This window comes from Trichosurus vulpecula, chromosome 2 (genome assembly GCF_011100635.1).
Source record: "Trichosurus vulpecula isolate mTriVul1 chromosome 2, mTriVul1.pri, whole genome shotgun sequence".
Lineage (NCBI taxonomy): Eukaryota > Metazoa > Chordata > Mammalia > Diprotodontia > Phalangeridae > Trichosurus > Trichosurus vulpecula.
This window is the reverse complement of record NC_050574.1, coordinates 400,411,596-400,438,099: the sequence shown is the minus strand read 5'-3', so window position 1 is coordinate 400,438,099 and position 26,504 is coordinate 400,411,596. Positions and strand designations below refer to the sequence as shown.

The following is a 26,504-nucleotide window of genomic DNA, read 5'->3' as shown; positions in this document are numbered from 1 at the left end:
GCTTTAAGATGGGGATCCTGCAAGACAGTAAACTGAGCTTTCAAAGGAGCACTTCTTTTTCAAGGATCAAGCGTCAGTTTTTTTTCTTCTTATTTCCCTTTCAGGCATCTGGACACACACACACACACACACACACACACACACACACACACACACTTTTTTAAGTCCCAGGAAGAATTTCCCAGCGTTCCCTCAAAGTCTCTTGCCTAGTCCAGGTTTACAATTTCCCTTCCCTATGGTTGATCTCGGTGCCACAGGCTAAGCTCTTCCTGGTTCTCACTCCCGGCTTGCAGCCTTTGGACTCTGCGGGCTTTTTCCAGTGCTCTTTCGCTTGTTTTGCGGATGGGGGTCGGCCGATTTTGGGGGTGGACCCCGATCACCAAAAGACAAAGGAGGTGCAGGCTGAACGGCGCCCCTGTTCGCTGCAGGTGTGTAAGGTGCTCTGCTGGCGTTTCTGCGATCCAAAGCTACCCAACCTCGTGTTTTTTCACCCGGAAGCCACTTGTTTCGAGTCGTTGTATATGTAGACATTTTAAAGTCAGGCTTTTCTTTCTTTTAAACAAAATGCAAACAAGCAGCCTCCCAGCCTGCCCATCTGAGGTTTCTTCTTTGCTAGGCATGCTCTCTTCTCTCCCCACGCCTTCTCCCGCCCCTCGCTGCTTAGCTTCTCTCGGTTCGTGACGTATCGTGATTCCTGATTCTGAGTATTAGGGAACCTAGAAGTAGCTCCCCCTCCCCTTCTTCTCTCGTCCCGGGTACCCATGAGCACCTCTTGCAATGACAGGTCACCCTGCCTTGCAGTGAGCAGAAGTAAGACCCCGGGCTCCGGGCTGGGGCAGAAACTGCGGAAGTCTCCGGGCTTCTTTCTCCAGTCGCCCTGGCTGTCACTTCCTTTTGTGAGCTTGGCTTTCAAAATGGCTCCTGTTATGAAAAATTAGCTATTATTTTTCAAGAAACGTTTACAATCTATTTTGCAAAGTGAAAACATGCCCCTGCACTTTTTTTTTGGAGGGGGGAGGAGCTGGGAGAGGATCGTGCAAGATTAATTTGGAAAACCTAGCTCTTTGGGAATAAATAAAGAGGGTGGAGGTACGGGAATTGTCGGTCTCCCTGGCTTACTGCTTTCTTTCCTTGGTGCTGTCCTGAGACCATTTCCAATTTGGTTTTCAATGTCTTAAGCTGGGGGAAATACAAATAGGCCGAATATATTATACACACATTGACTTTGCCCTCTTGCGCTGGCCTTCAGTTCCCATTCTTCAGCAATAAATCTATTTCCTTTTTGCCTTAACAATAAATTTACTTTCTGAACTCTTAACTGCTTTGGCTGCGATGCAAACTAACTTACTGCTCACTACACTTTGATGATGGTGCAGGGACATCTGCTGGCTTATCTGCGGAAAAGTTCACTTTATTGTTGTCTATACTGATCAAGTTAGCATGTTCTTTATTTTCCACGCCCCATAGGACTAAAGCCCAAGTGATATCCTCTCCCTCTGCTACGGCATAGCTAAGGAATTTTCACATGTCATATGCATAATGCGTATCTGCTGATTGATTGAAGTGATAATTCCCCCTTTAAAGTGAATTATATTTTGCCTTCTCCACACTTGGCAATATCTAATCTTTTGGGATGCTATTGGATGCTAAAAATGGCATTAGCCTGACTAGACTAGCAGGGGGTGATATCCGTGTGACCAAAGGGTCTAGGGGATCCATACATAACAGTATTTCCTTGGTAGGGTAATCCTACGGAAAGAGTAGTAATGAATGGGGGGAGGGGGAGAAGGGGGAATGTAGAGAAACCCCCCAAAAAGCCAGTGTAATGAACCCTTTTTATTCCTTTCCTCTCAACCTTCCAAGGTCACTAACAGCACCAGTCTAGAGGAACAAAGGATTCAGATCACACATATCTCCATATTTGCTTTTATTTCTCCTGCTTATCACCTAGGCAAGAGCAAAAATTGTCACAGGCAGTACCACAACTAAGTTCTAGGGGAAGATTGTCTCCACACCACAGTTCCTGTCTCCCCAGCTAGCACTGAGTTTACTGTATAATGCTTACTTGCTCATTCCCACTGTGCATCCCCAACTTCTATTGCCCAAATATTGCAGGAAAAAGGATAGCATGTTGATTTATTTTTATCGGTACAAAATCCAGTAACAAAAAGGGATGCATAGAAATCAAAAGAGGGGAGGGGACTTGGGAAGTGCTGACTAGTATAGTTTTTCAGAAATGCAGGCGCCAATGCAATACATCTGACCTAAAGAGCAGGAAAAAAGCAAGGTTTTGGTTCTGGTTTTTTTTTTTTTCCCCCTGCTCAGACAGCAAAGAAGAAATGGTTAACACAGCAACCTCATATAATGCTCAGGCTAAAAGGTAAAAGGAAATGCCTTTGAAGGGCTGAGCTGCAGTCTTAACAAACCAGGTCTATTCAGTACCATAGCACTTCATTGTCTTTGATCCTAACGGCCACAGTTACCATACCTGCTCAGCAGCTCTCAACAGCAAGAATCCACTCATAGTCTCTCTCAATTAAAGAACTGGGGTATCTGGTTGCTAACATCTCCCCAGAATCTGCCTCATTTCTTCATCTTCTGGCTTCTTTCTTCCAGCAGTCTCTATCACAATGCAGACATCTTCACAGAGTTCATGATTAAAGTATCAACATTAAATTATACATAGAAGTTCCACATAGAAGTGTATTATGGGAGATGAAATTCTGTGAGTTTCAACAAAACTTCTGGTATTGTGATCACTAACACGTTCAACCAAATACTGGAAGCATAAAGACTCTAAGGCAGTCATTCTTGAGAAGAGCCAGCTTCGTGGAGGCAGCTGATGGCAGGCTGAGATCTAGATAGCTGGAGAGATCAAAGTGCTCCAGTGGGTACTTTGAATGGGGACTAAACCTGGGACCACTGACACAACTAGAACTCTTCCCTGCTTCCGTTCTGCTGATTCAGACTCCTGAGAAAGAAAGGGTATATGGCAGTTATGACCTGTCGTTGTCTTGTATTTTTAAAAATGGGGTATTAAGAACAGTTTAAAGGCATACCGAAGTCTTGTAGAAAAAGCCTGTTGCTTCAGGAGGATTCTAAACCTTCACTGTACTTTTGCTAATCTTGAGGGGTAGCATCAACCAGCTTCTGTGTGATTCAGGTCTGCTATTACACAGAACAAAAAAGAACAGACATTTGAACACTGATCTAAAATAGCTAGGGCTTTATACTAGTTCTTAACCATGAAAGTCATTTGGCTTTTTAATGTGTGTTATTTTTCATTTTTAGGGTCGTCTTCTCCATCCTGCTCGTCCTGTGTCTGCTTCTAGGGATTTGTGCAGCAAATGATTCGAAACCAAACATCCTCTTGATAATGGCAGATGACCTTGGCATTGGGGATGTAGGTTGTTATGGCAATGACACACTAAGGTAAGAGCTACGCTTAATGACCATGTCTGTTTTATTTGCAGAAAAGAAACTTGCTTACTGGACAAGAATTACAAATACTGACATTTGTTTCAAGAAAAAGAGAAATCCAGGCCTTATAGGCATGGAATCGTGCTTTGTGAAATTTATATTTTCACATCTCTTACTGGCCTGAGAAAAATCTGGAAATTGCCATAGGATTTTGTTATGATGAGAAATTAGTGTACTGAATGCATACACGTTCAACTTCATCTTTCTTTTCATGTAAGTCTTCATGTGAAATAGTTCAGGTTCTCTCAGTGCCTAAACTATCCCCTTAAAACAAACTTTTCACCTTCAGTAATTATAATAATTCTTTTCTAAAAATCAGAGTACTAGTAAGTATTTCTAAATGCACTAAAAGTTCTGTATTAAATACAGTCAATTGTCAATTACCCATAATGATTAAAGGGCTGGAACGATGTGAACAATCCCAAACCAGATAATCCCAAATCATTTACATTTGGTATTGAAAGAATTTTCTTATTCATAGAAACTTGTTTTATTTTTTGGTTTGTTTGTTTTTTAACGACCACATTTCCTTCTTAATTCTTTGGGACAACTTAATAATATTAATTCACATTGCCAGGGCATACATCAGCTGATGCCAATGGAGAAATATTCCGACAATATTGAATAATAGAATTTTAGAGCTGCAAGGGATCTTAAGGATCATGTAATATAGTTTAACCCTATTAGATAAGAAAACTAAGGCCTGGAAGAGGTTACTTGCTTAGTAGAATATAAGGTTATTGAGAGGAAGACAACTTCATTTTTGTCTTTGTTTATACAAGGTCTACCACCTTCCCTAGTGTCTAACAGACATTTTATACATTTTTGTTGAATTTAATTAAATGAATATGACTTGCCCAAGGTACTACAACTAACCAATTAGTGGCTCCCCACCATACCCTTATGTCCTTTATTGCCTTTTTTACTGGCATAGTGAAAAGAACATTGGATATCTTGATTCTAATTCTTGTTTTGAGAATAATTAGCTATATGTACACATGAATTCTCTGGGCCTAGTTTTTTTTTTTCTCCTATATCTGCAAAATAAGTGAAGTAGAGTAAAATTCAAGATTCCTTCCAGCACTGAAATTCTACGATTCTATGACTCTAGTGTGATAAAGATGATAGCATTTAAAGCTGGAAGGGACCTCTGAGATCAGTTAATCCAAACTCTTCTTGTATATGAAGCAACTAATAATAGCCAATATCTATATAGTACTGTAAGGATTATGAAGTATTTTACTTCCTTATCTCTTTTGTAACAACGACCACTTTATGAGGTCAGTTACTATAAGTACTGCTTTTTTTTTTTTTATTACTCCATTTTACAGATAGGCAAACTGTAGTTTTAGTTAGGCAGCTAGGTGGATCAGTGAATAGAATGCTGGGCCTGGTGTGAGGAAGACCTGACTCCAGATCCAACCTCACACATTTACTAGCTGTGTAATCTTGAGGAAGTCACTTAACCACTGTTTGTCATAATCCACTGGAGAAGAAAACGGCAAACCTCTCCAGTATCTTTGCCAAGGAAACCCCAGATGAGGTCTTGAACAGTCAGACACAACCGAACAGCAACAACAACACAACAACAACAAATTACAGTTTAATCCAGTTAAGTGACTTGCCTTAGCCACAGTGTCAATAGTGTGATTCGAACCTAGGTATCTTTGGATTCTAGGTCCAGCATCTATTCCACTATACTATACTCCCTCTCAACCAAGGACCGGGAAGACTATAACTTGACTGAAATCATATAGATAGTAAATTACAGAGGCAAGGATGGAACTCTTCTATTCACTCCAAATCCAGAGTTCTTTTTCCAATGCCACACTACCTGATGAGCTAAAAGTATGATGCAGATTCCAGAGTGAGTAAATTAGATACTGAGAAAATCCACCTTAAAGATGCCTATTACTGTTAAGAAAAGAAAATCCTTCATTTTTTGTTCTTTTTACTAATATGATTGTTTAAATGAAATGTCAGACAATGAAGGAAGAACGGGTTTTTGTTTATTATTAGAGAGGAGTTGGGGGAGTAGTGATAGAGATGCAAAAAGAAAAGAAAAGGAAAAACAGAAGGAAAGAAAAGAAAAAAAGGAAAGGAAAGTAAAGATCATCAATGAAATATTTGAGAAGTACACCAAGGAGTGAAATAGGATCGGAAGATACAAAGTAGACAGTGTTAGTACTATCATGTTAAATTTATATATATTTAATATATAATTATATATAATATATATATACATATTTAAAATATTATGCTATGTATTGAAGATCCTTCTATGTTCTGTTCTTTGTTATAGAAATGTTCATGTTTGTTGAAGCTGGTCAAGTTCATATTTTTAAAAATGGAAAAATAAAAGAATAATAATATAAGGAAATATCAGGAAAATTACTTCAGTGAGATTAATTCAATCAATGTTCACTTCCTTTAAAATTTGTTCAATATTACAAATGCTTTAATATCAACATACATTGAAATTCGGATGTTTTTCTTAGAACCCCCAATATTGATCGCCTGGCAAAGGAAGGAATAAAACTTTTGCAGCACTTAGCGGCTGCTCCTTTGTGTACTCCCAGCAGAGCTGCTTTCCTGACTGGTAGACATGCCTTCAGATCAGGTCAGTGCCCTGATGATAATTAAGAATTAAGTTAAGTCTGGATTTTTGCATCTTTTGAATCTCTCTTTATCAATATAGGGACGCACTAGGACTAGTTTAGTAAAAGGGGATATATATGCAAGATAAAATAATATACATGCATGTTTTCTATTCACAGATCCTGCTGATAATTCATTGTTTAATATGCAATTTTTAATTGAGAGTAATATGAATGTATGTTTAAGATGTTTTTAGAGAACCAAATGTCTCTATCTATTAAGGTGGTAATTGCCCATCACAATGTGGAGAAGACCTTGGTTCTCAGAGACAGTGCTAGAAGATTTTAAGCTTTGGTGGGTTTTACTGAACTAGAAAGGCTTGAAGTACAGAGGATGTTATGCCTAGACCAACAAAAATTAGAGCTAAAATTGGAGAGGCTCATTACCAGTTGGCTGAATTATAATAAATCCTTTGGCTTTAGTAGTTCTCTAAGATAGTGGCGTACAAATAGGGTGATCTCTTGATCCCAAAGTGGTTGTGGACTGACACTACAGCCACGTAGTCAACTAATCAGAGGGTAGGAGGATAAGTTGCATCTCACCCTCCCAGGGATAGCCAATTGTAGAGCTTTATTGGAACGTAACCCAATGTGCCTTTCACTCCTGCCCATTTCCTCCATCTGAGCTGGACATAGGCCTCTTAGGAAAATTATAACCTAACTTTCAGCTGCAGCAGCATCTATACAGGTAACATTAGAAAAATTCTATGTCCCTGCCCAATAGACCTACCTTTCTATCCTCCAGAACAGAGGCATCAAACTCACTGCCTGCAAGTAGCAGACTAAACTTCCAAGTGCAGCCTGAACCAGATTAAAATGTGATTGGAAAATGTTTAACAAAATACATAAAAATACAACATAGAAAATATTAATTTGTGGTTTTCTAAGTTCACATGCAGCTGCAAGAATCCATTTGTGTGCATGTGAATGTGATACCACTGGCCTAGAATCTCATGTGGAGGCTCTGTACTCTAGGCAGTGATCTAAGAACAAAGTAAGAGACCCATCCTCTTTTATTTTACATGTAACAGAATGAATCTTTTCTGGGTGTTCAGGCATGGATAGATCTCATTATATTATTCCCCCCCCCCCCACAAAAAACCTGCCCTTCTTTCAGACTTCCCTATTTTTATGGAGGGCACCAGCATTTTTCTAGTTCACAATCTCAGTGTCATTTTTGACTCTTCATTCTCCTTATCCTACATATCCAATCAGCTGCTAAATCTTGCCATTTCAAATTCCAAACTAATAATAGCTAACATGTATATAGCACTTACTATCTGCCAGACACTGTGCTAAGCATTTTACAATTATCTTATTTGATGCTCACAACAACCTTGGGTTCTAGGGTAATTTTACAGATGAGGAAACTGAGGCAAACAAAGGTTAAGTGGCTTGCCCAGGGTTATGCAGCTAGTAAATATATGAAGTCAAATTTGAACTCAGGTCTTCCTGATTCCAGGCCCTTTGCTCTATCCACCAGGTCACCTAGCTGCCTAAACCTATCCCCTTCTCTCCATTCCCATGACCATGATTCACATTCTGATTGCCTTCTAAGTAGGCTGTTGAAATAACCTCCTAACTGGTCTTCCCACCTTGTCTCTCCCTCATCTTTTCCATTCTCCACATAGTTGCTGATTTTTTCTCCTCAAATCCAGGTCTGACCATGCCATTTCCCTACTCAATAAACTCTAGTGATTCCTTATTGTTGCTACAGTCAAATGCTAAATCATCTTTTTATTGTCAATTTGTTATTCCTATTATTATTATTATTATTCCATTTATATATTTAAGTTCTTTCTATAGCAAATACACACATGAGAGTTGATGTGGCATACTGGAGAGATGAAATGGCCTTGAATTCACAAAGATTTGGATTCAAATTTCACCCCTGATACCTACTAACTCTGTGTCCCTGAGGAAGTAGCTTAACCTCTGAGGGCTCTTAGACAGCTCTCTAAGACTATAGAGTCAGAGAATTTGCTGACCTGAAGCAAGAAAGGAATATTCCTCATTCAGGAGTTCCTTAAACTAAGTCATAGGCCCAGTCTCTATCCCTTCATATCTGCATTTTAGGGTATATAATCAAATTCTTTTATATTTTTTGCCAGGGGAGGGGACAATAAAAAAATTGAGACCATTGCTGTAAAAGCATCAACTAAATTGTATAGGTGCAACAATCTGGACAAACTATTGAAAAAGAAAGAAAGAAAGAGAGAAGTGGGGGAGGGAGGGAGGAAGGAAGAAAGGAAGAAAAGAAGGAAGGAAGGAAGGAAGGAAGGAAGGAAGGAAGGAAGGAAGGAAGGAAGAAAGGAAAGAAGCAGGTAGGGAGGGAAGGAAGGAGGGAGGGAGGAAGGAAGGAAGAAAAGAAGGAAGGAAGGAAGGAAGGAAGGAAGGAAGGAAGGAAGGAAGGAAGGGAGGGAGGGAAGAAAGAAAGTGAAGGAAGAGGAAGAAAGAAAGTGAAGGAAGGGAAAGAAAGAAAAAAGGAAAGAAGGAGAAAGGAAAGAAGAAAGGGAGGGAGGGAAGAAAGAGGAAGAAAGAAGAAAGGAAGGAAGGAGAATGGATGGAAGGAAGGAAGAAAGAAAGAAAAAAAAGAAAGAAAGAGGAAGAAAGAAAGAAAGAAAGAAAGAAAGAAAGAAAGAAAGGAAGGAAGGAAGGAAGAAAGGAAGGAAAGAAAAAAGAGAAAGAAACATAAACACTAATTCAGGTTGATCTTGTTAAAAGAGCATTGATTTTTTAAAATTTCATTGTCTATTTTCACATGCATAAGTTGCTTATGAAGAGGACTATTTTCCCATTTTATTGCCAGCGTTCCTAAGAGTTCTTCATATCTTTATGTAAGAATAAGTTAGTCTCCTGTACATGCTTTTGTTTACTGGATTCTGAATCTTAGTTAATGATTTTGTCTTCCTCAACTAAATTGTCAATAGTAGAAGTGTCAAAGGTGGCCTGAAGTCTTCATCAGGCAGCAACACTCTCTAGTAAGGCTCCAACAGATTAAAATATAATTGGGAAATATTTGATAAAATAAATTAAAAATACAATAGAACATGGGTAATGTTAACATATGATAGGCAGCCTACAAGGGTTCTTATATTGGGTTTGGTGGCTTTCATTTTTAATTGAGTTTGACACCACTGTCCAAAGTAAAGATGAGAAAAGCTTAGACTATTTTTGCAATTTTTCGAATTGCAATATTGCTGTAATTTGTAATATTGCAGTTTTTAGAATAGCCTTGTTTTATTTTTTATTTAGAATTAAAAATAACTAAAGAAAAAAAATCAAAAGAGAAAATCATTCTCTCCTTAATATACAATAGGAATGTATGCCACTAACGGATATCGTGCACTTCAGTGGAATGGAGGTTCAGGAGGACTTCCTGTAAATGAAACAACATTTGCGAAAATACTACAGCAGCAAGGATATACAACGGGACTTATAGGTGTGGATAAGAATGTATTATTTTAATCACATTAGCACTGGAATTGCTTGATTTTTAGAGAACTTCATTATTTCTAAGAACAAACATAAACTAATCATTATCCCCTATAAAATCAAAGGTGGTTCTGAGCCCTGTTAGGTAATTCATAACTGTGTTATATTTTCAGGAGAATCAGTCTTTTCATTCTGAATTCCTAGGCAATGATTACTTTCTTTGTTCTATTCATGAATATTTCACTTCTCTTACAGGCCAAGTTCTAATATAGTTTGACCTTATTAATTTAAAGAGTTTTTCAGAAGTTATACTTCCACCCATACTTTGGCCCTCCTGAATTCAGAAATTACAGGGTTAGCATTTTCTTATCCTATTTAACTTATTTCAATTTACTAAAACAAACATTTTATTTCATGGCATACAGAAAATGTCAAACTCTTTTTTCTTGTGGAGTTAAAGCTGTGATATCTCATACCTTATCAACCATAAAAGTATTTCTGATTTCTCCAGTATCTTCATTCTAGCAACAAGACTAAGTAAAGTTGCTATTTATTATTCCTGCCATTTTTTTAAAAATCAACATTCACTCTGTATATTCTTATCTCCAAGTAATAAACAGTTCTTTTGCTTAAAAGTCTGTGGAGGGATAGAAAGCAAAAGACTAGAGCATCAAGCAACAGCCTAATTCTTTACTTAACCAGGATTATTAAAAAATAATTTATTTTAAAATTTTATGGATTTCCTCCTGTATTCCTTCTCCTCCCCATCATGGAAATTCATCCCTTATTAGGATGAAATTTTTTAAAAAGAAAAAGACCAAATATTTCAACAAAACTTATCAATATATATAAAAATTGGCACTATATCATCAGTGTTGCATAATCATTCTCTTGTACCCCTATCTCTGTAAAGGTGTGGGAGAAAAAGTGTCATCTCATATTTCTTTCAGGCTAAGCTTGTTCTTTATAATTTTGCAACATTTGCTTTTGATTATGTTGCTTAACCATAATTATTAACTAACTAAGCAATTTTATTCTATAATTATTCCTACTCTTCCTAACTATAGGTTTTGATCATCTTCTTCAAAACATTCTATGCCGTTGTGGCTCCGGAGGACTCAAAGGAGAGCTCAGAAAGAAACTGAGGAGACTGGTTAGATATAGGCGAGGAAAAAGCTTAGGGAAAAGAGCAAATGATTACTTCACTGTGTCAACATATTCAAGAAGAAATCTTTGTTACAACTTTCATTGAAGAAATAAAAAAACTCACATTTTTTTCTTAGGATCTTATGGTCCCATGAGGCTTAATCTCTTGGTACCAAATGTATTTATCACTGACAGATTTAAGCTTGACAAAACTCTACTATCATCATGTATACTTTTTAAATTAAGTTTTTATTATTGTATTTTCATCTTTAAAACAAACTGCTGAATTTTAATTGCAGAGATCCTTTGAGAGACTAGCACTGTAATATGTAATTTAAAGATAATTTAATTATTTCCTTTTGTTTCCAGGAAAATGGCACCAAGGAGTGAACTGTGAATTCCGAACTGATCATTGCCACCATCCGTTAAGCCATGGATTTGATTATTTTTATGGCATGCCTTTCACACTTATAAATGACTGTCAAATAAACAAACCTCCAGAAGTAGATGCTGCCTTTAGAGCTAAACTTTGGGTTTACACCCAGGTAGTTGTCCTTGGGATGCTAACACTTATCACTGGCAAACTTACTGGCTTAATCTCAGTATCCTGGAAAATACTGATATGCCTGATTACCCTTAGTTTTCTGTTTTTCATTTCCTGGTACTCCAGTTTTGGATTTATAAGGTATTGGAACTGTATCCTGATGAGAAACTATGAAATTACTCAACAACCAATGGTTTTAGAGAGAACAGCAACTCTTATGCTAAAGGAAGCAATTTCATTTATTGCCAGGTAATCTAAATCTTATTTTTTTAAAGGATATTCAAGAGCTTCTTGGAGTCTTGAATCTCCTCATACATTAGTCTTGAGAAGCTTTTTCTAAAAAAAAATTAGCTGTGATGAATTCATTAGAGAAATTCATAACAAAGATATCAATGCAGAAACCAATGCAACTTTTTCATGTTAGTTTCTATTGACAGAAAGAATATGCCCTGTAAATCTCCTATCATACCTTTCCAAAACTTATCAATATGTTTTATTCTTTTAGAAACAAGCATAGGCCATTTCTCCTCTTTGTTTCTTTGCTGCACGTCCATATTCCCCTTGTTACCACAAAACAGTTCCTTGGGAAAAGCAAACATGGCTTATATGGAGACAATGTAGAAGAGATGGACTGGATAGTGGGTAAGTGAAATTTATGATTTTTTTTCTTTGGTGTTATCTTGAACATTGAACGTAACACTTAAAACATGTTTCATTGAGATATAAGTAATAAGTCTTCTGCCTTAAGAAGTAGAAGATATTATGTATGATGTGTAATTTTTAAAATCCTGCTATCTTTTGTTTTCACATCAAGTTCCTAATAAACCCAGAGAGCTATCCCAAATAATAATTATTAATATAACAGCAATAACAATTAAGGAAAAAGCAATTCAACAAAACTAACACTTTTACCAAGTCAGTCAGTCTTCCATACCTGTAGCCTCCAAGCTGTACAAGGGGAGGGAGATGTATTTTCTCATCTCTTTTCCAGGGACAAGTTTAGTCATACAATTATGTAACAAACCATTCTGTTTTCTTTTGCTTTTCTTTTCATTTACAGTGTTGTACTTAAGATACAGAAATATATACATACGGCATAAATGTGTATCTAAGCAATACATAGAAGATATAAGTAGGAATAGGAAAACTATATATACTTACATATATAATTTTTCCCATTTCTGCTTATATGTAATATATTATTATATTATTTATCACATGCTGTATTTATGTGTATATAAATATAATGCATATAATATCTACATATAGAGATAGCATTTCTATTTCTGCTTACTTCCCTTTGTATCAATTCATTTATGTCATCCCATGCTTCTCTGAATTCTTCAGTCATTGTTTCTTATAGCACAATAATATTTCATCATATTACTGTACCATCATTTGTTTAACCATTACCTAATCAGTGGGCATCAACTTTGTTTCTAGATCTCTGCTACTACCAAAAAAAATGTTACCATAAATATTTTGGTGTATATAGAACTTTGCTTTGTCTTAGATCTTTTTTAGAGGTATATGCTTAGTGATAGGATTTCTGGGTGAAAAGTGATACATATTTCACTCAGTTTCGTAGCATAATTTCAAATTATTTTCAAGAATAAAAATTAATTACATTAACTTAATTAAAAAGTCATTGATTGATTTAATTAATTTAATTAAAAAGTGATTGATTTAATTAATTTTAAGAATGGCTTGCCTGTTTTTTTTCTGAAACCCCTACAATTTTGATTATTCCAATATTTTTTCTTCTATGTCAATTTCCTGGGTGTGAGATGAGACCACAGAGATATTTTGAATTGCATTTCTCTCATAAAGTATCCCAAAAGTTTTAATTCAGTTCTAAATTATTAAAATTAAAATGTACTAAGATTTTTGGGACACTCTGTATTAATGATTTGGAGTCTTTCATATGATTTTTTTAATAGTAGGAATTCCTTCTTTTAAGAACTGTGCATATCTTTTGACCACTTATCCATTTGGGAATAGCTCTTACTCTTAGTATTTGTACTAGACCCTCATGTATCCTGGATATAAAAACTTTTTCAGAAATAAATATTATATGCAAATATTTTTCCCCAAACTCGGTGTTTTCCTTCTTATCCTAGTTGCCTTGATTTTGTTCACAAAAATTTCTATTTCATTTATTGTTGTATTATATGATTACATCTATCTCTTATTTGGTTAAGAATCCTACTAACAACCAAAACTGTGAAAGGCACTTCATCTGGATCTCTTCTGGGATCTATAATATTAGCTATCTTAGATAGAACTGCCTGGAAAGCTGTCTGTGACTACATTTTTATTTCTTATTTGTTCAAAGTATTTACTCAAACAAAGCTATCCCTTTCCTTTCACCTCTACCAAGACTGATCTATTGTCTCGTGAGGTGCTTTGTACAACTGTCTATGATTATGCCACTTTGTTTGAAAATGTATTTGGTTTTATCTCTGAACTTTCTAAATATCTCTTCAGCTGCTCTGCTTGGGGTCACTTTGCTTCAGTTCACCTTACACCAGCTCCTTATGTGTAATACTGGTATCCATTGTATAAAAAAAAACTAACTTCAAATTATTCATTTATCATTTGGACATTTCAGTTTATTGATTTGATTCATTGTGACCCCTCATTGATAAAAGTACACGCAGATAGCAAGTTAATTATTTAAAACCACTAATAAAAGTCACGTATGTATGAATGATGAAAGTTAATCTCTTTAGACATGCACCAGCCTTCTTTCATCCACTGGGAGGTATACCTGTACACTGTGACAAATAACCTTAGTTGTTTTTATTGCTTATGTGTCCTGGTGACTTATTCCACACCTATGATTTATGGACCCTGATTTCACAGGTGTTTGGAATTCTGGGTGAGAAAGTACACTCTGCCAATTCAGATAAGCAGCTGTTGTTCAGTTAATTAGTCTTTGAGATTTGTCTGTACTACTGAAAGGAAAAGTGACCTACCTAAGATCAAACAGCCAGTATCTGTCAGAAGCAAGATATGAATTTGTGTTCCATCAGACTAGATTCCATTCTTTATGCTGAAGTCTAACTATCCACGGATTTATCAAAATAACCTTTGCTTTTCCTGATAGTCAGTGACAAAACTCTTGGACTCCTTTTGTGACCCGAAAGAACCCCTGAAGAGAGATAAATGCCTCTGCTATTTCCTTGTAGAGAGAGGTGTTAAGGTCAAATACTACATCCTTTATGTTCTCTAAAATTCCCTAAAACATTAAATTTTTTTTGTGGTTACAATTTTTACCAAGAGGAGTATACTAGAGAATGATGAGTTTCCTAAAGACAGGAATGAGATATCCAAGTATCCACATACTAGAGAGAAAAAAAATGGTTTACAGGGAAGTCATTCATTTAATTTTTATATGGTTCATATTCAGCATCATTAATTCTTTTATGATTCCCAGGGATTCCCAGAAGGCCTCAAATACCATTTTCTTTTTTTCTTTTAAAATTTTTTTTACCATTCTCTTATTCTTAAATTTCTCCCTCCCACCCACTTAGAAGGCAAGCAATGTGATATTAATTATACATGTGAAATCATGCAAAACTTATTTCCATATTAGCCATATTGCAGGCTAATAACAGTAACATATAACAATAACAATAATTTGCAATAACAAAAAAGGAAAAAAAAATATCCTTTAGAGTTTATAAGTTCTCTCTCTGGAGGGGGATAGTATTTTTTCATAATGAGTCCTTTAGAATTGTCTTGGATCACTGTATTTATCAAAATAGCTAAGTCTTTCATAGTTGATCATCATTGCTGATACTACAATGGTTTCCTCATTCTTCTTGCTTCATTTTGCATCCGTTCATATAGGTCTTCCCATGGTTTTTCTGAAACTACCCCCCTTGTGATTTCTTATGGCACAATTAGTACTTTATCAAAATTATATGCCACAAGTTGTTCAGTCATTCCTCAATTGATGGACATCCCTTCAATTTCCAAGTCTTTGCTGCTACAAGAAGTTGCCAAAAATATTTTTATATGTATACATGCTCTTCCTTTTTCTTTGATTTCTTTGTGGTACAGACCTATTGGTGTTGCTGAGTCCAAGGATATGCACAGTTTTATAGCTCGTTGGTCATTGTTTCAAATCGTTCTCCACATTGGTGGGACAAGTTCACAGCTCCACCAACATTACGTTAGGTACCTTCAAATATGCTTTATTAAATGTAATTTTTATTTGATTATCATCTGAAAAGAGTGCATTCAAATGTTCTGCTTTTCTGAATTTATGAGGTTTTTAATGCTCTAATGCATGGTCAGTTTTTGTGACTGTGCCATGTACAGCTGAAATAAAGGTATACTCTTCCCATTCAGTGTTATCAAGAGCAGCTAGATGATACAATGGATAGTGCAGGGCTTGAAGTTAGGAAGACTCATCTTCCTGAGTTCAAATCTGGCCTTGGACATACATTGTGTGGCTGCAGTCAAGTAACTTAACTTTCTTTGCCACAGTTTCCTCATCTGGAAAATGAGTTGAAGGAAATGACAAACCACTCCAGTGTATTTGCCAAGGAAACCGCAAATGGGGTCATGAAGAGTCAGACATGACTGAAATGACTGAACGACAATAACAAAATTCTCAGGAGGTCTAGCATATCTATCTTTTCTAAAATTGCATTTATTTCCTTAATTTTTTCTGGTTTATTTTATGGTAAGATTTATCTAGGTCTAAGAGGGATAAATTAAAGTACCCATATTAAAATTTTACTGTCAATTTCTTCTTCTGATTCATTTAACTTTTCCTTCAGGAATTTAGATGCTATACCATTTGGTGTACATATGTTCAGCATTGGTATTTTTAATTCATTGCCTATGCTACCATTCTGCAAAATGTACTTTTCCTGACTAACTATTTTAATCAGGTGTTTTTTTTTTTTGCTTTTGCTTTTTCTAAGATCATCTTTGCCTTACCTTTTTCACTTCAGTTAAAGCATAACAGATTCTTATCCAGTCACTTATTTTAATTCTAAATGTATCTTTCTGTTTCAAGTTTGTCTCTTGTAACAACATATTTTTGGGTTCTGGTTTCTAATCAATTCTGTTATTCTCCTCAATTTTATAGGTGAGTTCATCCAATTAACATTTATAGTTTTGATTGCTACCTGCATTTCCCTCCATCCTGTGAGATACACACACACACACACACAAACACACACACACACATACACACACACATGATAGATAGATATAGATATAGATATAGATATAGATATAGATATAGATATGGATATGGATATGGATATGGATAGGGATATAGATATAGATATGGATATGGATATAGATATAGTGGCTTGGGGGGAAGTTGGGGGCTGTGGGGAGTGTATATTTTGCCTTCCTTTCTTGAGCCACTTCAGATGAAAGTGATATTCAAACACTGTCTACCTCCCTTCCATTTGCCCCTCAATTGTAAAAAAAAGTCTTCCTTATGGGTCTCTTTTCTGTAAGATTATTTTTCCCATTCTTTTTCTCCCTTCACTTTTTTCCTACTGCTTCCTTATTTTTCAGCATTCCATTCTTCTCTTGAGATCATACCAATATAATAAACCTACATCCATGCCTTCTAAGTAGACTTCTTCTACCTGCCCTGATGATGACAAAATTCTTAGGAGTTACACATATCATCTTCCCATTTGGGAATGTAGGAAGTTTAATGTTGTTAAATCCCTTATGATTCCACACTCATGTTTACCTCTCTATGCTGCTCCTGAGCCTTTTGATTGAATGTCAGCTTTTCTATTAAACTCTCCTCTTTCCATCAAGAATGCTTAAAAGTCTTCTATTTCATTAAATGTCTACTTTTTCCTCTGTACAATTGTATTTAGTTTTGGAGGGTAGGTTATTTCTGGTTGTAATCTACTACTACTACTACTACTACTACTACTACTACTACTACTACTACTAACTACTTTGCATTCTAGAATATCATATTCTAAGCCCTCTGCTCCTATATTGTGAAGGTTCTAAATTTTGTGTGACTGGCTTCACAGTATTGGAATGCTTCCTTTCTTGCTACTTGCAGTATTTTCTCCTTCACAAGGGAGCTGTGGATTTTGGCAATTATATTCCGGAGAATTTTCATTTTGACATTACTATCAGGAGGTGATTAATAGATTCTTTCAATCTCTACTTTCCTTTCTGATTCTAAGATAGCTGAGCAGTTTTCCTTTATAATTTCTTGAAAACAGAATGTCTAAGTTTTTTTTAAAAAAATTTGCTTTAGGTAGTCTAATAATTCTTAAACTATGTCTCCTTTATCTATGTTTTAGATCCATTGTTTTTCCTATGAGATATTTCACATTTTCCTTCTATTTTTTTATCAGTGTTAGGCTGTTTTATTGTTTCTTGATTTCTTGTTGTTTTATGGATTCATTGGTTTCCTCTTGACAAGGTTTAGTTTTTACAGTTATTTTCTTCAGTGACATTTTATACCTCTTTTACTATTTGGCCAACTCTGATTTTTAAGAAGTGATTTTCTTCAGTATTTTCAAACCTCTTTTACCAAGTTTTTAGTTCTCTTTGCATAACTTTCTTGCATAGCTCTCATTTCTTATCCCATTTTTTCTACAACTCATTTGATTTTTAAAATTTTAAATTTTTCTTTGCTCTTCTTTTTGTCTCTTCCTTTATCTCCTCTAGGTATGTGTCCCATCTGCATTTTTCTATGAGACTTTGCTTGTAGATACTGTCAAGTCATTGTCTTCTTCTGAGTTTGAATCTTGAGCTTCCCTATCACCATAGTAATTTTTTTATGGCTAAGTTCTTTTGTTTATTTGTTCATTTTTTTTCAGCTTATTTCTTGACTTTCAACTTTACCTTAGAGTTGGGCTCAGCTCATTTGTAGTAAGGGGGAATCATTTTCTCACACTTTAGATTTTTTCATCCTGCTTATTCACAACTAGTTAAGGGGGGACTTCTATGTTTTCCATGCTTCCAAGGTGATGTTTTGGGGATAAGTGTGGTCATGCTCTACCGATCTGAGCTCTGGTCCTTATATAGGTAGGGATGCTAGTGACTGCAACCACTCCTCTCTCTGCCCTGGAACTGTGACCCGGAACTTGGTAATGGGCAACAAAGCTGCCAAATGGCACCTGCTCCTGCTCCTAGTACTATGGTAGGGGTTCCCTGAAATCCCTTTCAGATCATGTATTCAGCCTACCACTGCTGCCATTATCACAATCTACCATCAGTACTGCTTCCATTGTATCATGCTCTTCTCCAGCTCTCACCCTGTTTTTCTCAGATTTCTCTATCTTCCTACATTGTACTAGACTTGAATAATGACTCACTATGAAATTTTGTTAGCTTTCCTGCTTAGATTGACTTGGTATGTTTTTTAAAGTTTTTGTAGAGGGGTTAGGAGAACTTGGAAAATATGTTGGCTTTACTCCACCATCTTGGCTCCACCTCACCGTTATGTCCCCTTATGTACAATATTTTTTTTAAAACTGTATTACATATATTTTTTATTATATTGACTCTAACTCATTTCATGTTTGCACAAAACAAAATTATGTGCCAACAGTTAGGTAATTAATAGGTAAATAATAGAAATTTTAAAGATCATTTTAATCATAATCATAATAATCAAGTCGGATCACAGAATCACTATAATGTGATTCATTATATCTCTTTATTACAAAGGAATGATGGAAAATGCTGCCTTCTTGTTGAGTCATGTCTGATTCTTCATGACTCCATTTGTGTTTTTCTTGGTGAAGACACTGGAATACCTTGCCATATTCTTCTCTAGCTTGTATTAACATATGAGCAAAGTGAGGAAAACAGGGTTAAGTGACTTGCCCAGAGTCACACAGCTAATAAGTGCCAGAGGTGAGATTTGAACTCAGGTCTTCCTGACTCCAGGCCTGGTACTCTATCCACTGCACCACCTAGTTGCCCCAAATAAAAGTTTTCTTGTTTCTATCATATGGTTGTCAGTTTTGCTTTTTCATATAACTTTTTATTTCTCTATCACAGGTAAAATTCTTAATGCTATTGAAAAAGAAGGCTTGAAAAACACAACATTCATTTACTTCACTTCAGACCATGGAGGACATTTGGAGGCTAAAGAAGGAAATGTTCAGCTTGGTGGATCAAATGGAATATACAAAGGTATCAATGAGTCTTTCCTTAGATCAAAAATGTAGCAGTAAAGAAATGTTAGAATTGTTCTAGTAATGTCTGGTAAATAGTGAAAGGGGCACTTAACAGGAGACAGGAAAATTTAGTTGTTGTCCTGGTTCATCTATTAACTACTTTGTAATTTGGGGTAATTTTTCATTAATATTCTCCTGCAACAGAACTTGTTTATGATCTGTTCCCCATGATTGCTCCCCTCAGTTGGAATGTAATTGAGAGAATCAAAATTGCTTTGAAGATTGCCTTTAGCAAAACAATCTGAAAAGTAAATCTGACATTAAAAGAAATCATACAGGATGTCCCAAAGACAAAGTTTTTTGTTTGCTTTTTTGTTTTTGTTTTTTTGTACCACTCAAACTAATAATATAGAGCTGACAGAATTTAAATATCTTGATGATGATATTGAAGAAAAACTTAAAATATCAAGAAAGATGGCCAAATGCCTTTTTCTCATGCTACATTCAAAACAATAAAGCATAGATGCTCATTAGGAAAGTGTCATTTTAGTTCAACTTACATAGATAATAGATTTTCGTATCAGTATGTTTGATTTGATTTTTTTAGGTTAGGAATCAATAATGCATCTTCAAATTATGTTTACCTAAGTTTATATAAAATGTGTTTTGGTAACTTCTTACTCCGTCACTCAAATTGTAGGAGGCAAAGGCATGGGAGGCTGGGAAGGTGGGATTCGTGTCCCAGGAATATTTCGATGGCCTGGGGTGTTGCCAGCAGGTCAAGTGATTGATGAGCCTACAAGTCTGATGGATATCTACCCAACTGTAGTTCATCTAGGAGGTGGTAAAATGCCCCATGACAGGTATAGAAATAAGGCTCTTGGCTTATTTTAGAAGTTTTCTTTTTCTTTTATTCCTGTGTATTTAGCTTGATATATGGTCATTTGTTTTAAAGAATTGTAACAATATTTGAATAACAATAGTCTGTAACTTGTAGCATTAAATTAAATGACATTTTTGGTAGACCATTTATTTAGGAAGACACTGGCAATATTAACTTGTCATAACATAGCACCATTGGGAAGGTGTTTATTTATATTCTAAGGTTTCTATATATTTGAAAATGTTCTATGTAATTATTTCAAATACAAGTTCTTCTCCCCATGTCATAAATCATTACAAATGTGTTTAGTTTTTCTGTTTCCTCCACAGTGGCAATTAGCTTTGGACTTTTCTTAACATAAGGAAATTCACAGATCAAACATTAGATTGGTTAGTGCTTGGAGAACAATGACAATTGTATTTTTTTTCATCTTTATATAATACCTAAAATTAAGCCTTGCACAGAATAGGTCTACAGCACATGTTTGTCAGATTGAGAAAACATTATAGTAAAAGTTAAAAATGGCTAAAAACTTTACCTTTCCTGCATCTAAGTTAATGAGAAAGCATATTTACTAAATGACAAGCAAGATACACATCTATACATGTGTTTGTATATATACATATGTGTGTGTATATAGATCTTTATTAGGGTACAGTTTGTTGTTGTGTTTGTCCTTCATTCTCAAAAAGAGGACCATGACATCAGGGAAATGATGACATGACTGTAGTTGAGGGAGGGCCATGCAAGGTCACCAGCCTGTCTTTCACCTCCAGAGCCATCTGAGTCCAGTGGCCTGATATTCACCAGGATGATAGGAGGTGGCCCAGGTTGCATTGGGAGACCATGGCACTTTCAGGCTGAGGTCTTTTCAGGTTCTCACTTTGAGTGAGGTAACACCCATTCAGTGAAAAGGCCTCTTTAAGAAGTTAATCAAGGGATGGCCCCTTTAACCAAAACTCAAAAAACAAAAATCAAACTGGGAGGGGAAGACCCTCAGAGTTCCTGGCCAAAAGAGAAACAGTTATTATCTAGTATTTACGTTCACTCTGTGTTAGGAGGGCAGGGACCTATTGTCCAATCTATGAGCTCCAGGCTTGGTTTTTGAGAAAGAAATCTAGCCAGTAAACCCAAAGTTAAGGAGGAAGCATCATGCATCTATGGAAATGCACCTTCCTTTGTGGCAAAGCAGGGAGAGGATGAGGGAGCGCTAATCAAGTGATATCCCCTTTAATAAAAGAAAAAGGCTTTGCTAAAAACTTCACCTTTCCTGCATCTAAGATAATGAGAAAATATATTTATTAAATGACAATGAAGGTATATATACCTATATCTATACATGTGTTTGTATGTATATACATGTGTGTGTGTGTCTGTGTGTGTATAGATCTTTATTAGGGTACAGTTTGTAAAGAGAACCAAAGCCAATTGATAAAAAAATGAAGAAAAAGCCCTTTGCTTTTTCATTCTGAATAAACCACCTAAATTCAAGTAAGAATCTTTCAGGAATAAAATTTTTAAAAATAAAAAAAAACATTAAAAATAAACACATATACAGGTTTAACTTGCTTTTTATTAACTTTGCCTCTCCAACTCTTTTGTAGTTGGCAATCCTTCATAATGAAAAGATGAAAGGGAATACTGGAGACTCAAGGATTATTTACTTGGACATATTCAGCTGCAGTAGATTTTAAAAATCTGTGTCAAACAGCTGAAGTCAAATTAGACAGGACTTTTTGAGTTTTGTCTTGAGTTGAGATGGCAGATATTGACGTAGCGCTCCAGAGGAGGTACTGCTTAACTTTCCTACTCTGTATCTAACCAGGGTGATTGATGGCCACGACCTGATACCTTTGTTGCAAGGAACTGTTAAGCACTCCGAACACCATTTCCTATTTCACTACTGTGGGATACACTTACATGCAGCCCGGTGGCACCAAAAGGACAGTGAGTACCAACCTTTTCTTACAGCAATAAAAATGAATTAATTTCTTTATTATTTAACGTAACATAGCATGGGTTAGATTCTCATTGGTTCATGTGCTTTCACAAGAGGAATAGAAATTTCATCTTTATGTTTTGGTAGATAAAAGAATTATATCTTACAAAATATCAGTTTCAGTTGCATTGAAAAATTTGTTAAAGAATTTTGAGGTTGGGGGGCATAGGGGAAACTCATTTCACTGATGTCCAGCAGTTTTCAAAATATGGTCCAGAGACTACTGGGATGTGTTCAGGCTATCAACACAATCGAAATTATTTTCATAAGAATGTTGATGTTTTGATTTCTAATACGGTATGTATATAAATGCACACATATGTATTTGTATGCATGTATACTGCATTAATGAGTTGGTTTGCATTGGTAGAAGGAGTTTCCTGTCTGGGAGAATCCCTGTCCCATTGGTTCTCAAGCTTTTTGGTTTTAGGATCCCTTTACACTCTTAAAAATGATTGAAGAAAACAAAAGCTGTGTGTGTGTGTGTGTGTGTGTGTGTGTGTGTGTGTGTGTATTTATTTTTGTCAGTCAATTCAGTATGGTCTGACTCTTCCTGACCCTGTTGGGGTTTTCTTGGCAAAGACACTGGAGTGGTTTGCCATTTCCATCTCCACCTCATTTAACAGATGAGGAAACTGAGACAAACAGGGTTAAGTTACTTGCTCAAGGTCACACAGTTACCAAGTTTCTGAGGCCAGATTTAAACTCAAGAAGACAACTTTTCCTGATTCCAGTTCTAGCATTCTATGCACTATGCCACCTAGTTGATATAAATGTATGTAGATATATAGATAGAGCGATAGATATAGATATAGATATATACATATAGATATATATTGAGAGAGAGAGCAACACAGAGAGAGAGCAACAGAGAAACAAAGAGATTTAGAGAGTCTATATGTGTATATATATAGTGTACACATACACACATATATGTGTATACACACACATATATATGAACATGTGTAAACATATATAATATATTAAGGCATTTTAATTTTTAATATGTTAACATATTCCCTGGCACATATGTAATTAATACATATATGGTTGATATAATGCAGGGAACTGTATCATGAAGGTAAAAATTAATTAGATACTGAAAGATCATATAAGTTGATTTTTGAGACAGTTATAATTCCTTATCTTAGGTCAAACCAGTACAATGCTGTTATTAGAGGTTTAATCATTAAAGATTATTATGAGAAGAGTTCATCTGTTCTTTGAGTGGTTGCTTGGTGTAGTATACAAAGGATTGTAGTATATTAGAGAATTTTGAATATGTTAGCATATTAGAAATTAAAACATTTCTCTCTCTCTACATAACCTATATGCATGTGTGTGTGTTTGTGTATCCCACACAAATAAAAGGTCCTTGTTGTCTTCAGTCATTTTTAAATGTGTAAAGCGGTCCTGAAACTAAAAAGTTTGAGACCCACTGGTATAGGGTATCTCCCAGAGAGGAAACTCCCTCTACCAATGCAAACCAACTTATTCTAATGCAACTGCAACTCATAGAGACTGACAGGTTAAGTAACTTGCCAAGAGGTATATCATCAATTTGCGTGCCCAGGACTTAAACCTAGGTCTTCATGACTCTGGGCTCACTTCTCTATATACTACACTAGGCTGCCACTCAAAGAATAGTTAACCTCGTCTCATAATAACCACTAATGATTGCCTCAAAAATCAACTTACATGATCTCTCAATACCTAAATAGCCTTTTGCCTTCATGATACAGTTCCCTGTGGAAAGTGACCAATATGCATGTATTAAGTACCTACTTTGTGCCAGGGCCTATAAAGACACTTAAGTTCAATACTTAGTACCCAACCAGCTCTTTCATTTTTTTAAACACAGGATATGAATTTTCAACCTATACAGCCAGCCTAATGGATAAGAAAGAGAACAAGTAACATCTGTATTCTTTTCTTTCTATATTGTGCCTACAAAGTGTATTGCAAATTCTTAAGAGTCAATAAAAATATAAAATACACCATTGAATATGAATTACCAAGCTACTATATGAACATTATTAGCAGATTATTACTTGATATAAAATGTGTTCAATTATAAAACCAATATAAAGTGGCTACCTCGAAAAAGATACAGTCCTATGATAATCTATTAACAAAACTCATCTAAAAATGTAGATTATTTGTTTTTTATTTCCACATTCCCCATTGCACATTCATATAATTATCCCTGTTTTCTAAAGAAAGAACAGCCTAGGATGGGTTCATTCATTTGGACTGAACACCAGAACAAATTACAGTTCCCTCTTGTTAATCATTCAGTGCAATGGTGTCTCATTTATTTGCTTTATGATATAGTAACTAATGGATTGAGCACACAGATAAATTTGTAAATGCTATTCCTTTAGCCATAGATTGAATATGTGGGGGCAAGGCTCATTTGGTAGCTCCTTAATATAGATTAGCCTGAATACTGACTATAGTGGGTAAAAGCATTTTATATCCATTTTAAAGCTTTAAATCCTTTCTGAATACAGGTTGTTGGTTTTCTTTTTGTCTTGTTAGAAGGCAAAGAACTTATATCTTAAGAAAGTTAGATCTAGTTGATAAGGTAAGGTAGCGGTTGGATGGAGTTACAGAGCAAATGCTTAATGGAAAGGGAGAGATTACCTTTAAAAAAGATGAACAGAGAATGGAGAGGCATCTGAGAAACCTTTTGACTAAAAAGAAAAATTAAGTTTCCAGAACGGCACAAAAAAATATTATGCTACAACATGACTGCTATATAATATTTAGACCACCTAGATAAGATGGAGAAATTAAAGTTATTAAGAAGTAGGTTCAAATTCAACCTTTGATACTTACTGGCTATGTGATCATGGGCAAGTCACTTAATGTCTCTGAGGGTCAGTACAGTCCATTTCAACAGCAATAATCCTGTGATACAGACATTGTATTTTAATGACTACATGAATGGAAAGATAAGCAAAATGGACTAGAAAAGGGACATTGTCTTATTTACTTTTGGAGGTTTCATTCTTATCAATTAATTTATCAAATAAGATATTTGCAAAATGCTTAGCACAGTGCCTGGTACATAGTAGGAGCTTAATAAATGCGTATTCCCACCCCTTACACTATAGGAGACAAGGAAATCTGATTATTTAGAATGTGCGGCTTGGCAAGTATTCCACCACTAATTGTATTGAAGCTTAAAATACAGGAAAAATGTCTAATAGAAATTAAATAGCAGCTTGAAGTATATCACAATTTGAAATTAAATATAATTTTTTTGGTAGGGGAGGAAGATCACTTTTAGAATGTGGTTTCATTTACATGTACAAAATCAAAATATGATGAATCAGAAAATTTTACTGGGAAAGATAGAAATTATGTTCATATAACTTATTATATGATTTTGATAAGCAAACTTTGTACTTTATCAGTACTCATAAATTCTTTGTTATTAATGAAACATCTTTTCCTTTATATATGTATGAAATAATTTCTACTCACCAGGGAAAGACAAAAAAGTACTCTGTAGCACAGCATGTCACAATAGATCTCTCTTTCTCATCTATATGATGTTTCTCTTTCATCCTAGGTAACAAAGTCTGGAAGGTCCATTATATAACTCCAAATTTTCATCCAGAGGGAGCTGGAGCTTGCTATGGGAGAGGAGTTTGTCCATGTTCTGGGGAACATGTAACTTACCATGACCCTCCTTTGCTATTTGATCTCTCAAGGGATCCCTCTGAGACCAGCCCTCTTTCACCTGCTACTGAGCCCTTCTATCATACTGTGATTGAGAGACTAACAGAGGCAATAATGGAGCATCAGAAAACATTTCATCCTGTTTCCCAACAATTCTCTGTGAACAATATCGTGTGGAAACCATGGCTCCAGCCATGTTGTGGTACATTCCCATTTTGTTCATGTGACAAGGAAGGTGACAATGAACACATTGCACTCTAGATATTTAAGAACAATTAGAGTGCTGTGAGTTTCAGAAATTTTAATTTAAGGTAATTTTACTTAAAATGTCAGGGAAATCAAGTCATTTTTTACAGGAGCATAGAATGTTAGGACACGATGATTACTGAATATATATCATGCACAAAATATTGGAATAAGTATAATAGAGGATTATATAGAAATGGAATATATGATCTCTATGTTAATAGTCTCATAATGTCAATTAAAGCAGTCTTTACCAAGTTAGGAAATACCATGTGCTTCTACA

The 26,504-nt window shown here is 35.5% G+C and overlaps 1 protein-coding gene across 2 annotated transcripts; it reads left to right on the top strand.

Moving 5' to 3' along the window:
- Window positions 1-243: 243 nt before the first annotated feature.
- Window positions 244-26,504, top strand: LOC118840400 (arylsulfatase D-like). 2 transcript variants are annotated; one of them, XM_036747889.1, is made up of 10 exons: window positions 244-428; window positions 3,292-3,432; window positions 5,979-6,100; window positions 9,457-9,579; window positions 11,088-11,511; window positions 11,768-11,904; window positions 19,285-19,419; window positions 20,104-20,266; window positions 22,112-22,233; window positions 25,866-26,504. In XM_036747889.1, exons 1-10 carry the CDS (start codon window positions 343-345, stop codon window positions 26,234-26,236), a joined length of 1,824 nt encoding a protein of 607 aa, XP_036603784.1. In that variant the 5' UTR covers window positions 244-342; the 3' UTR covers window positions 26,237-26,504. The 2 variants fall into 2 exon arrangements, with proteins under 2 accessions (XP_036603784.1, XP_036603785.1); XM_036747890.1 differs by lacking the exon at window positions 9,457-9,579.

Excerpts from the sequence above, each read along its gene's own strand:
- LOC118840400 (XM_036747889.1), top strand. The coding sequence starts at position 343 with ATGGGGGTCGGCCGATTTTGGGGGTGGACCCCGATCACCAAAAGACAA. Across the intron at positions 9,580-11,087 it reads ATATACAACGGGACTTATAG|GAAAATGGCACCAAGGAGTG; the intron begins GTGTGGATAAGA and ends TTTTGTTTCCAG. Across the intron at positions 11,905-19,284 it reads AGAGATGGACTGGATAGTGG|GTAAAATTCTTAATGCTATT; the intron begins GTAAGTGAAATT and ends TCTCTATCACAG.